The 13926-nt window shown below is 46.0% G+C and overlaps 1 protein-coding gene across 2 annotated transcripts in view; it reads left to right on the top strand.

The window, feature by feature from the left end:
• Window positions 1-13926, top strand: part of Klhl2 (kelch like family member 2) — a 116607-nt gene that overhangs the window by 90441 nt on the left and 12240 nt on the right. For both annotated transcript variants that reach the window (XM_075986879.1, XM_075986880.1), the window contains exons 6-9: window positions 1819-1928; window positions 6415-6531; window positions 7680-7829; window positions 12625-12742. In XM_075986879.1, the coding sequence (XP_075842994.1) occupies window positions 1819-1928; window positions 6415-6531; window positions 7680-7829; window positions 12625-12742 (495 nt within the window). The remainder of the gene's footprint in view (window positions 1-1818; window positions 1929-6414; window positions 6532-7679; window positions 7830-12624; window positions 12743-13926) is intronic.

Here is a 13926-nt window from a genome sequence, read left to right as displayed (position 1 = left end):
ATAGGAGTGTTTTCTTGTTGAATTTTGAGATTTCTATGTTTTACATAATGGTCTTTTGTAAGATAAATTTTTTTATAAGAAATTTTTCTTGAAGGTTATAAATTATCTTTTTTATTTTGTAACATGGTTGTTTGGGGCCAGAGATTTAGTTTTAATGAAGTCCAACTTGCTAATTGTTTCTTTCATCATCTTCTTCCTGTGCTGTAAGGAACTCATCAATGTTGGGATCCGCTAGGTGTTTCTCCTGCCTTGGGTTAATTTTTGTGAAACACACAGGTCTTTATCTAGGTTTTCTTAGTGTACAGATGGCTGCTTGTCCTGGCTTCCTCTGCAAAGATCACCTCTGCTTCCCCCCCCCCCCCCCCCCCCCCCCCCCCCCCCCCCCCGTCATTGTCGTTGCAAAGATCCCTTTGTGTGGGGCAGTTTCTGGGCCCATTTGTTACTTGTTTCGTTTTGTTTTTTCATTTACAAAAGCAATTCAATCTTCCATTTTCATGTTTATTTCAGTGTTTTTTTTCTTGCCTAACCCAGACACTGAATTTGCAAAGCAATGTGTCTGTTGCATTTTTATAAATCCGATCATGTTATAATTACCCCAAGAGTTGCGCATTGTGTTCCAAGCCTTCTTGTGAGGAACCTTTTATGAAGTGAGTAGGTATTCAGAGGTCTGTTGAAATACACATTGTAGTTTTTAAATATTCTAAAGAGGAAGGCAATAATCTTTGAGGTTTCTACAAATATGTATTGAAAGGAAGCATTTGTTCTACTTGGAAAAGTCTTTTGAAAGTACTGTTGGCGTATGGATAATTGTGCAGACAGACAAACAGATAAGGAAATAATGCAGACTTTCTAGCGGATGTCTGTACTTGGAGGCTGCGGCGCTAACAGGCACTGTTAGAGTTCTCAGCCCTCCCCCACACGTAGTTCCTCATGCTTGACAAGCCAAATGTCTGCTCATACACAGCACTCGTGTGGTATGTAAGGTGTTTTTCTCAGCCTCTACATGTATGGAAGCCATGGTGTAGGGGGTTATGCAATCACCCCTTATTTTACCAGCCGGCACATGGTGGAGCTGAGATTTGAACCTGGTGTGCTTGAGTGCAAAGAGCAGGCCACAGTCTTGAAGTTCCAGCTCATCTTTTGTGAGAGAGAAAGGTGAACTTGTAGAAAAAGCTGTTTGTATAGGATACATTCTTTATAAGCTTTTGAATCATTGATTATGTTAATAGAGGTATGTCATTGTGTTGTTCCCCCATCACAAATAGGCATATTTAGAAAATCAAGGAGAAGGTCTGAGTATTTTAAGAATTACCAATTTTACCACATTCCCGGGAAGGACTTGAGATATAAAATCAATCATTTTCTTCCCAAATAAATTACTTATATAGAATTGAGACTTATTTTTGTTTTATTTTAATACACTAATTTTTTAATGCTATCCGTATGTTCATATTGCGCAGTGTTTAAGGCTTTTTGTTAGTTCTCAAACAAGCAGTTTTCTCCCTGTAGTGGTCTCAAGCCCTCTAATGTTTTACGGACTGCATTCAAGGATGTGGCTTTATACTACCGTGTGCTTCGTGTGACGACAAACTTACAGACGTAAACATTGAGTGCCAAGCTACGTGAGCAGTAGCTGTTTAGTGTGCACCGTGTTAAGCCCTAACACAGTTCTGACCAGTGAGTGCCCGCTAAGGCCGCCTTGCCACCTCTTCTCTCCCAGAAGAGATGCGGTGGCGTTTCCTCGTCTCTGGCTGGTTAAGAGATGTGGCCTCTTCACTCTCGTGTGATGCTGATGGTCTCTTTCTGGCTTTCCAACAGAGCGGCATTTTGCGGATGTCGTACTCAGTGAAGAGTTTCTCAACCTCGGCATCGAGCAGGTGTGCAGCTTAATCTCAAGTGACAAGCTTACCATTTCCTCCGAAGAGAAGGCAAGTGACACTTTTTCTCTTCCCCTCGCCTCTCCTGCTTTTCCTGTCTGTCTGCCACCATTTCCCTTCCCCTTCTTTCTGTAGTGCTGGCTAAGTCTCTGACTTTTTTTGGGGAGGTTGGGGTGTCACAAAATGTGTGTAGAACAGAGGACAACCTCCGGTTTGTCCATCCACCTCCTCTTTTTGAGATAGGGTCTTTCACTGGTCTGCAACTCTCCAATAGGCTGGGCTGGCCGGCCAGTGAGCCCCAGGCCTCCCCCGTCTGCTGAGATTACAGAGAAGTGCCCCCATGTCCATAAGTTTTTCCCTGGGTTTCTAGGATGGGAGTCAGGTTCTGATGCGTGTGAAGATACATCTGATGTATTTGCCCAGACCAGCACTTCCTCTCTTTGTTTCAGTTGTCTCATAAAGTGCGGTCCTTTGTGACTAGAAGCACCAGGGATCTGGAGGAAGTATGTGTGACTGCTACAGCAAGAATTGAATCAAGTGCCTCTGGGGGCGAGGGTATCTTTCTATAGCTAGATGCTTCTAGAAGTGCTTGATGCAAACACACTCGAGAAAAACCCATTAGTTTTGCAGTCTTGTGAGTTGAAAGAACTTTCTTTAAATTTGTTTAAATATTATTTTTATTTATGTGTACGGGTGTCTATATGAGTCATAGTCAATGTTGAGTGTGTGTGTGTGTGTGTGTGTGTGTGTGTGTGTGTGTGTACCCAGGGAGACCAGGGAGTTAGAGCCCCTGGAGCTGGAGTTATAGGCAGTTGTTTACCCAAGTTGGGTGCTAGGAACTGGTCTGGTCTCTGCAACAGGAATGTTCTTAACTGTGGAGCCAGGTCTCCAGTCCCTAAAAGAACTTACTCAATGCTCGAAGGTTCCAGTAGTTCTAAAGTGAACATCCCTGACTGCTATCATCCTTTTAAGTTCCTGTTTGAAACTTAAATGTCAGCCCTATAGGTGAGCCTGCTGTCTGCCTGTTTTCCTTCCTTCCTTCCCTCCCTCCCTCCCTCCATCCCTCCCTCCCTCCCTCCGTCCCTCCCTCCCTCTCCCTCCCTCCGTCTCTCCCTCCCTCCCTTCCTCTCCCTTCCTCCCTTCCTCCCTCCCTCGCTTCCTCCCTCCCTCCCTCGCAGTAGGTCTTTCTGACCCCACATTTACAGTTGCCTTTGTCAATTTCCTGAACCTTTCATGTGGTTGGAGAGAGAAGCTTGGGCTGCTGCTCTGTTTTCTCTGGTCAGTTTTTAGCCCGTGGGAAGCAGGAGACAAGAGTTTACGGAGCTGGCCATGATGATGATATACACCTTTAATCCCAGCACTTGGGAGGCAGAGGTGGCTCTCAATCTGTTTGAGTTTGAAGCCAGTCTGGTTTAATGTAGACTCAGGAGAGCCAGGGCTACCCGGCTGTTGGGAGACCCTGTCTCCAAACAACAAGAATAGTGAAACCACCACCACCACAACAAATAGAAGCTTATAGAAATGGTATATGTCCTTGGAATGTAAAGTCATAGAGGCTCGGATTCTGTTTCTTGGGACATTCATCCCATCTGGGGTAAAAGCATGCATTCTCTCTAGGATTTACAATGTGAAAAACTATGCAGAGCTGTGACATACACAGTCTTAGCACTTCAGAGAGGGTGACACTACTCACATAATAGATGAAGACGGAGTGCCTGCTGCCCCCATTCACTGCCTCAGGGCCCTGGATATGGGACTGACAGCTCTCATCATACACGAGTGGAAAAACCCGTCTCTGTGCGGGGCACTGTAGAAGTATACGGCAGCCTGGTTCAGATACAGGATCCAGGTCGTTCAAAGCGAGCTAGCACATTTCAGAGAAATGGGAATTGCGTGGGATGGGAAAAGCACATAAGGGCAAGGGAGCAGACTTCAGATGTAAAGGCTGTGAGTGAATGATTGCTCGAGGCTGGCTGGGGTTAGAGTATGTCTGTGAGAGTAATGGGAAAGGAAGTGGGGAGGGACCATCACGAATGCCTTCAGCTGTGTGCAGTATTACGACCTTTCTTGCGGTGATGAAGAGCAGTATACTTCCAGGCTTTAACCAGGAGATGGATGCCACGATAAGCCCTGCCTTAGAGAAAGATCACGAGGACTGCTGTCGTTTTGTGCTGATACCTACTGAGCCCTGGGGTGTAGTGGCACACTCAGTACCCGTCTAGCACATGGTCAGACCTCACGGAGGATGCAGCGGGCAGCCTTTTCCTGCTTTACAGCATCCAAGGCTCCTGTCAGAGTGGTCAGATGACAAAAAGTGTCTGGCCCGATTCTCCTGGAGCAGTCTGGGACTTCCCTTCTTTTTCGCACTCTGTTTTGTGAGTCGTGACTATCCAGAGATGCTCCTTCATAGACATGTCAGGCTTGAGAGCTGGGGGGGAGTTATGCTGTCTGTCTCCAAATCCCTGTCTGCCTTCTCTCTTCCTCTTTTGTCACTTGCTGGGGGTTGTAATGGTGTCGCAATTGCTGCAGGTAACCATACTTCTTATGTGGATAGATGGCTGCCCCAGCAAGCCATTCAAGAAACCAAAGGGAGAGCGGCTGACTCCTTCTGACCCACCCACCTTCAGAAGTCACAGAGTTGCTTCTACCGTACATGCTGTGTTGGTTGCACAGGGAAGGTTTAGATTACTTGTGGGAGGATATTTATTGCACAGTGGTGAGTCCTCGGCGATGAGACTGACTGAGGGAGCAGCTGCAGAGACTAGCTTTCATGGCCATGGTGATCGGGAGCTCTCCTTGCCATGTGGGCCACGTAGGAGAGTGTTGAGGTGATAGCAGAGGAATCTGGTGCAAGACATTGGAAGCAGCACCACGGAGCTGATGGGACTGCACAGCAGTGGGTAGAATCGACAGTGTGGACGCTCTGGTGCAGAGAATTTCGCAAGCCTTGTTGACAGGATAAATTAGAGAAAGGTGATAATTAGAGCGTGCGCTATTTTTAGTTTCATGCTGCATCAAAACAACCTGTTTTGTTTCCAGTAACCATTTGCATATCGCCATACATTTCCTGCACCTTTTAAAGATGATCAGGAAATGAATCCGTCAGTCTGGGAGGAAGTTATGGAAAAGGCATGCCTCGTTATTAGCTTAATTTTCTCAGAGGAATGATTGTTTGGTACTGCTCTCTCCGCTGGTTGTAAAAATGTCCAGGTTATGACATTTCAATGTGTCTGTTCTGGTAAAGGAGGTTTCACCCATTGCATAGACCCTTATCACCCATTGCATAGACCCTTATAACCCATTGCATAGACCCTTATCTATAGTGTGTCATCCAAAATATGTTTGTAAACCTAAAGACACTTTCTAGCTTGAGTTAGTTATAAAGGTGCATTTCTTTGTGACTCTTGTGTTGCTGTGATCACAAGCCTTGGCAGAAGCAACATAAAGGAGAAGAAAATTCTTTGGTTCGTGGTTTCAGAGTGTTCAGGCTCTCATGACTGGAGGGCATAGTAGAGGTGCAATTGCCCATCATGGTTAGGAAGCCCAGAAGGGGATGCTAGCACCCTGCTGGCTTTCCCCGCCCCCACTTATTCCATCTGGTTCCCATTTATGCAAAGGTACCTCCTGCATTTAAGATGGGTGGTTCCCCGTGTCCCCAGTTTTTTTCTCTCTGGGAACACCTTCACAGACACACCAGGAAAGATTGTAAAACCAGCCACATTAAAGGGGAACATGAGTCAGGGTTTGGTGTAGTCACTTGAACGAGAGCAGCCCCATAGATTTGAAATCTTGGTCCCCAGCTGCTGGAGATATTTGGGGAATATTCAAAGGTGTGGTCTTGTTGGAGGAGGTGTGTCACTGGGGGTAGGCTCTGAGGTTTCAAAAGACATCTGCAGTTAGCCCTCTGTGACGCCTACTTGTGGGTGAGGATGTAAGCTCTCAGGACTGCTCCAGAGCCCTGCCTGCCCGCCCGCCCGCCCGCCCGCCCGCCCGCCCGCCTGCCTGCCTGCCGGCCTGCCTGCCTGCCTGCCTGCCGCGGCCGTCATGCTCCCTACCATGAGGGTCATGAACCCTAACTCTCCGGAACCAGATTAAATGTTTTCTTTGATAAGTTGCCTTGGTCATGTTGTCACTGGGGTGCCTCTGTGCTTTATTATCCTGGATGCTTTGTTCTAAAGGAACTTCAGTCTGTAATTAGAGCCACAGAGAAGAAAGCTGTGTATTATCATTTCTCACAGCTCCCATTTAGGTTCAGTAAGATTTATGATGACCTTGGTGAAAGGCTTAGGAAATACAAAAATGAAAAGTGCTTATTGCGTATACAAAGGTACTTAATGAAGTACTTACTGAGCTGACATATGTCGAAAGAAAGAGAAGTTAATGGGATGAATGTCTTTGTGTGTCGCAAGTCAAGATTTCAGAAGTTTTCATCCATGGACTTTTAGTGTTAGCAGCGCTGTATGTAAGATGTGTTTCATCATATTGTATCTGCATGCTTTGGCATAGAACTCATGTTTTCTCTCTCCATGCTTTTAAGGTATTTGAAGCAGTGATAGCCTGGGTAAACCACGATAAGGATGTGAGGCAGGAGTTTATGGCTCGGCTCATGGAGCACGTCCGGCTACCTTTACTTCCACGGGAGTACCTAGTCCAGGTGAGTGCATGCCCCAGTCATGGGGGTGCGCACAGCGTGTGTAGGCCTGCTAACATGTCGAGCCCCTCCACCCTGTGGGCAGGGCTTCAGACTGCAGATCTTTGGAGTGTAGGAAAGAGGACAGTTTAGGCACCAGGCACCTTGGCAGCTCCCTCTGAGCCCATCCCTGTTCCTAGACATAGGGTTCCACTCTTCCTGACTTAGGAAAGTGTGGAGGAACATTTGGAGGCGGCATCTGGGACTCTCCGAGTGCATGCAGTAAACGTGCCCGAATTCTTCCCGCACTAACGTCTCCTTACTGTTCGCCCTTTGATAGACACTGCCCAGTGGGAATGAGCTTTGAGACTGGACCAACCACTATTTAATTCCTCTTCATAGTTTCACAGGGACATATCTTTGGCTTCTTTATTTCTGAGCTGAAGAGAAGCAGGCTGTTTGAAGTAAGCAGGAGCGAGTGATTCTTAGTCATCCCTGAAGTATTTTAAATTTGCTCCTGGTTGCTTATTAACAGTCTTTCAGGAACATCTCAGCATCATTTCTGTAGTTGAGACCATTTATAAAGAGACATTTTTGATTAGCAAACCAAGCTTTAGCATCTTAAGGTTTTGTTATTTAACATGGTCTGTATGGTATCTGGATGCTGTAGGAAATTTAAAAGAAAAAAAAAGAACAGAAAGCTCAATACTGAGGTTGAGCATTGCCAGGGGAACAAATAAACAAACAAATGAATAAATAATAAAAACTGACATAGGTGGACTATTTTTAAGTGGTTTGAGTCTCTTTTCATTTACTCTTCTGTGTTGGAAGGGAGTATCATGAGGTAATAGTATTGTCTCGCCCAGTTGAAGAACGTGCTCTCTATTTTTTCTGAGAGCCCAGATCAGAATTTTTGCGTCTCCAAATTCACTTATGTTGGGACATCATGGGGGGTGAATCCCAAGTAAAACCCCAAAGCCCCAAGTCCCATCCCGCCTTTCACTGAGATTTCCTCTTTTTCTTTTCTTATCATGATCCTTCATAGGCCATGTTCCTGCGCAAAGATTGGTCTGGACAGGACAGATGCTTTGTTTCTTCCCTGTGTGCTCCCGTAGCATGTTCCCCCGCACTAGCTCTTCCCCTCACAGGGCCTGTCTGCTCTCTTCCCGCAGAGGGTGGAGGAGGAAGCGCTGGTGAAGAACAGCAGTGCTTGCAAAGATTACCTCATCGAAGCCATGAAGTACCACTTGCTGCCCACAGAGCAGCGCATGCTGATGAAAAGCGTGCGGACCCGGCTGAGGACGCCCATGAACCTTCCCAAAGTAGGACCTATTGTTCACAGTTGTGCTTGCCCCATCCAGAAGCCCACAGCGCATGGTTCCACTGTTTGACCATCTCGATGTCTGTCTTGTTTCTGTTTTCCTGCTGGGGAAATGTCCCTAGGGATGCATCATAGAATGTGTGGCTTAGTCTCAGTTGACTACATGCTAAGGATAGGAGTGTTCAAGTCATTTAATTTTTTTAAGGTTTACTTATTTATTATGAATACAGTGTTCTGTCTGCATGTTTCCTTGCAGACCAGAAGAGGACACTAGATCTCATTATAGATGATTTTGAGCCACCATGTGTGCTGGGAATTGAACTCAGGTCCTCTGCAAGAGCAGTCAGTGCTTTTAGCCACTGAACCATCTCTCCAGCCCTCATTTAATTTTTTTCAAAAACATTTTCCAATTCTTTTTAAGGTTTATTTTATTTATTTTTGTGTGTGTGTGTGTGTGTGTGTGTGTGTGTATGTATGTATGTATGTAGACACACATGTACACAGGTACCCACAGAGCCCAGAAGAGGGCATTAGATTCCCTAGAGGTGAGTTACTAACCGTTGTGAGTTATTCACCATAGATGCTGGGAGCCAAGCGCACACTCTCTGCAAGAGCAGCCAGCGCTCTAAACAACCGAACCATCTCTAGAGCCCCATCAGTTCATCTATGAGTTCCATGACACCACACTCCTAGAAGGGAAGACAGTTGTCCCTTCTGAGTACCTCTTACAGTAGCAAGTGGGAGAAAGAGGGGAATCAGACTAAACAGCAAGATTTCTCTGTGGGCAGGATGGTTTATACCTGAAGTCCTGGAGTTTTCTTAGATTTACATTAGGATGGAATATGATCAATAGCTCCATCGGTTCCTGCTCCTACTCCTTGTTGTATACAGTTTGATGGTTCCATAGATTTCTTTTTATTCATTTTTTATACTTTTTTATTTTACTTTATGAATATGACTGTTTTGCTTGTATATATGTCTGCATACCACATACATCCCTGGTGCCTGCAGAGACCAGGACTTTGTATCTCCTGGAACTAAAGTTAAAGATGGCTGAGAACTGCCGTGTTGCTGCTGGGAACGAAACCCAGGGTCCCTAGAAGAGAAGCAAGTGCTCTTATACACTGAGCCATCTCTTCTTCCCCAGGTTACCATTTCATTCCTGCTTGTTAACTTTTCTACATTGTGTGTGTGTGTGTGTGTGCGCGCGCGCGCAAGAGGACAAGGCGCCAGAGGACAACTTGGGAGTCAATCCTCTCCTTCCCCTGTGTGGGTCCTGGAGGTTGAACTCACAGTCTCAGGCTTGGTGACAAGCACCATTCCCTGCTGAGCCATCTCCACACCGCCACTCAACTTCAGTGCTTCATAAATATTTGATATCTGCGAGGGGACGAGTACAAGCCTTCTTAGCTCACACTCCATCGCTAGCTTCTTCAGCTGTACTGCAGAGAGGCCTTTAGAATAAAGATGAATTCTGCCTCATTTCCAGGCTAACCATGGCACTTGTGCAGAGCTAAGGAGCCCGTGGTAAAATCCTGTCAAGTGTTTTATTATCTCTTTGTGAGGCCTCCTATTCCTTTAAGTTTTCTCCTGGGCCTCTTTGGTGTGGCTACCCTTTCCCACTGTTGGATACGTCCAGGTTTGCCATGCGTTTGCTGTTGTCTGTGGTGTGCACATGGATTCATGGGGACTCTCTGGTCTTTCTCCTCCTCCAGGTTCCCTCCCTTGCAGTGGGAGGAGTAGCAGACACAGCCGACAGTTCAGGCAGCATTACTGCTTTGAGTATACACCTTCTGTGTGCGCTGTCCCTGCTCAGATGTTTGCTTATGCACATGGGTTTTGGAAAAGGCACTTGTGGGAAGTTTTTCTGTGGTACCATTTATCATTTACAGTGGTTATATTCAGAATGTATTTTAAGTAAGTCCGTCGGACTGAAGCAGGATTATATTGTATGCATGTATGTCTTGTAGTAATGATATCTTTAGTGTAATCTCTAAGGGTCAAATAGAATAAAGCACAGTAGCAATGCTGAGGAAATTGCCATAGGTTCTGATACAGTACCACAGTAAATGTTTATCTTATGTTACCTTCTGAATAGCGCTCACTAATTGCACATATGACTTTTTAGGCGCACACATTAATTTTGCATTCTAGGTAAATGGAAAGATTGTGTGAAGCATCCTTATATTTGGATACCATAATGAGGAACTATATGCTTTTTAGATTTATTTTTAATTTTTATGTATGCGTTTGTGTGTACACATGTGCATGTGCATGCTGGTACACATGATGCATGCTCCCGAAGAGAGCACTGGAGTTTGTGGAGATGGAGTCACAGGCAGTGGTGAGCCACCCAGCCTGGGCGCGGGAGCTGCACTCAGTCCTCTCCTAGAGCAGTACCCACTCATAACCACTGAGCCATCTCCAGCCCCACTGCGTATGTTTTGGTACTGCGTGCATTGTTATCTGTTACCCACCTCCCCTTGGTAAAGAAACATCGATGTGTTTCTGGGTGACGAAAGTCTAAGTGACCTGTATTCAGGATAATCATTGGAATTTACTTGTCTCCCCACATCTCGCCCTCCTCGGATGCGTCTTTTAACATTTCCTGTCCTGTCGTTCCTTGTGTGCTGTGACACACGATGTGGCCTTTAGGGTTAAGAGTCTTTTACAAATAAGTAACGTCCTGTGATCTAAGCAGCCCCTTTGCTGATCTCAGCACCCGAGTTTCCCGTCCAGTGCTGTCCCTGCTCTCTCATGCATTTCTCCAGTTTCCTTTCCTCTTGTCCTTGGAGTTCACATCTCTATCGCAGTTTCTTTCTTGGAGAGGTACAGTGAAGATGTTCCCGCTGCTCCCTGTAGCAGCGTGCATTCTCTCTGTTCCCCATTCACTGTGGAATCCTGAGTCAGAGATCGGTGAAGTCTATCCTCAGTACGCTGGTGAGCATGCTCACCTATTCCGGGGGCTGGAGAGAGGGCTCAGCGGTTAAGAGTGCATACTGCACTTGCAGAGGACCCGATTTGGGGTCCCAGCACCCTCATCCTCTGGCCTCTGCAGGCACTGCACTCAGTGCCCACGAATCCACACTCAAACACACACATATCCTCAGAATTACAACTAGAAACAAATCTTTAAGATAACTCTATTGTGTTCTGAGGTTTATGTTTGAATTGGTTTTCATTGGATACGTCACTGTGGATCCTTTCTCTACTATGTGAATGTCCGGTCAAGCTTTGAGGATTGAGCAGACATCTGTGTACAGGGTCGATCTTGATGTGCCAGGCGAGACTGACTTTACACTCTTGCTCCTGCTGGTTTATTGTTTGTTTGTGTGGCCTTTTGGTAGTAGGCTATAATGATTTTCTCTAACTCTTCTTATTTATTTGAATTCAGAACTAGAAGAATCAACTGAAATAATTGCCCCATTGGTCTGTGCTAAGCTTTAGCACCCTAATGGTTTTTCTGTTCTACCCTGTAACTAACATGGGCTACTTTTTTTCTTTTTTAACTTGGGGTTTACTGTGAATCTGGAATCATGATTTCTATTGCATTTTTCTATAGTTTTAAGAACAGGTAGGTGATCATGTATTCACAACCACAAACCTCCCAGTTGGGTGAGCTTTTCCACTTTGGTTTTGTTGTTGCTTGTTTTCAGTATCCATCTCTCTTACACGATCTCCTCTTCCCCCGTAGCCCTGCCCATTCTTTATAGTTTTCCATATTAACTGTGACATTCTCCCAACATGATAGTTTTTATTTCCCATTGCCGGAAAGTGCCCGTGTGTGTGGCAGAAGACAAAATTCCCATCTACCTTCCAACACCTTTGCTCCCCAGGAAACTTTCACTGACTCGAGGTCACTCTTCCTTTTCTGGTCCCCAATAGCAGCTAATGTCCTGTCGGGTTTTGATTGTATCCAATTGCACATTGGCCTTGAATTCCACCCGGGGTATTAGTTCCTCAGTGTGATCTATATGCTCTTGGCATGTGGCGACTGTGTTCTGTGTAATCCCTAACATAGTTCTAGTCAGCTAGAGGTGTGGTTAATCAGCTGTTCTCTTGACCCAAGGATACCCCACAGCCCTCTTGTTGTGTTCTGATGATGGTTTATTTTATAGAATGTCTTTCCTTAAGACCCATGATCGATCCCACATTCTCACCTATTCCAGGTCCTCTCTTTTCCCAAACAGTTTCTTCATCTACGGATGCTTTACAGTTCTTTCTCTCGCTGTCTCGCAATGCTCTTCCGTCTGTCTCTTCTGGAGTCCTCCCTCCCATCACTGCTGAGCCATGGCCTGCTTTACAGCAAGCTCCGTTACGCCCTGCAGCCTTGCCAGTGTTGGCTGCCCACTGTTTTTGCCTTAAATATTACTTTGGCTTGAGTGGCTCAAAACCTCTTTAAGTTTCCAAAAAGGCCTGGGGAGAACACTGGCTGTTCTTCCAGAGGACCTGAGTTTAATTCCTAGCAGCTATTTAGTGGCTCACAACCATCTATAATGAGATCTGGTACCCTCTTCTGATATACAGGCATACATGTAGGCAGAATACTATATATAATAAATAATAAAAATATTTTTAAAAAAAGTTTCCAAATGCTATTTTTAAACTAAATACGCTAGATGATAGAATGGCAGTTCTCACACGTCTCCCTTGCTGATGTCGTGTACGTGGTAGCTAGGTAGCCATTTTCCCCCAACTTGTGGTGTCCTTTCCATCCCAGCGTCTCTGTAGAATATGGTCAGTCTCTTGAGTAGGTGATACCATTGGTTCAAGTACTTACATTTCCTCCCTTTTAGTTGATGGTGGTGGTCGGGGGCCAAGCGCCAAAGGCTATCCGAAGTGTGGAATGCTACGACTTCAAGGAAGAGCGATGGCACCAGGTGGCAGAGCTGCCTTCCAGGCGGTGCAGAGCTGGTGAGCACGGGCGTGATGAGCAACTGGCTGCTTTTGGGTCTTTGGGGGCTCTCAGGTCTTACTTCAGCCATTAGGAAAAATGTCTATTAGAAAGCCAGACAGGGTGGTCTGTGCTGTTAATCCCCGTTCTCCAGAGGAGGAGGAGGCAGGAAAATGAGCGCAAGGTTGTCATAGTGAGTTCACGGCTAGCCTACACTATCTGAGACTGTTGAAATGAAAGAAGACGGCCATGTAAAGCCTGACTGAACCCCTTCTGTGAAAAGGATAGCAGCTCTTTTTATTTTTAATTTTTTGTAGACAGGGTCTGTGTCTCTGTAGCCCACGCTGACCTTGAACTTGCTGTTCCTCCTGCCTCAGCCTCCCAAGCACTAGGATTACAGGTGTCTTCCACTGTGCCCGACTGTTGTGCTGTCTTCTTCATCTTTAGGCCTTGTTCTGGTTTTCCAGGACAGACTGGCAGAGCTGGCCGTTTGCTGGCTGATTTCCTCGTTACCTTAATGGAATATTGAGAGAGAAAACTCTTAGTTCTAGGGACTGTCCAGCCAAGCTGTACATAGACTGCTGCTCCTGTTCTAGTGTGTGTTTTCCACATGTGTTGTAGTAGAGGCTGTTTGGCTAAAACTACTCCAAAGAAGCAGTTACAAATCCTGAACAAACCCCGAGGCTCCCTGCTGGGGATAAACTATGGCCTAGTGTTCTCTTCTGCTACGAAATGATTTCTAAATCTGTCCATCCGTCCGTCTGTCCGTCCATCCATCCATCCATCCATCCATCCATCCAACTGTCTGCCTATCTGTCTGTCTGTCTCCCTGCTGGGGATAAACTATGGCCTAGTGTTCTCTTCTGCTACGAAATGATTTCTAAATCTGTCCGTCCGTCCGTCCGTCCGTCCGTCCGTCCATCCATCCATCCATCCATCCATCCATCCATCCATCCAACTGTCTGCCTGTCTGTCTGCCTGCCTGCCTGTCTGTCTGCCTGCCTGCCTGTCTGTCTGTCTGTCTGTCTGTCTGTATGTATGTATGTATGTCTTTCCACGACAGCTGCTCCCTAGGAAGCACACCCTGTGGGATGCTACATGCCAATATCCTCAGTTACTTCATTCTGTAAGAGTGAAGGGTCAGGGCTGTAATCCAGTCAGAGTTTCTGCCTGGCACATATGAGGGCCAGGATATTCTCTGTGT

This window comes from Microtus pennsylvanicus, chromosome 9 (genome assembly GCF_037038515.1).
Source record: "Microtus pennsylvanicus isolate mMicPen1 chromosome 9, mMicPen1.hap1, whole genome shotgun sequence".
Lineage (NCBI taxonomy): Eukaryota > Metazoa > Chordata > Mammalia > Rodentia > Cricetidae > Microtus > Microtus pennsylvanicus.
The sequence above is the reverse complement of the archived record's forward strand: the minus strand, read 5'-3'. Positions and strand labels throughout refer to the sequence as shown.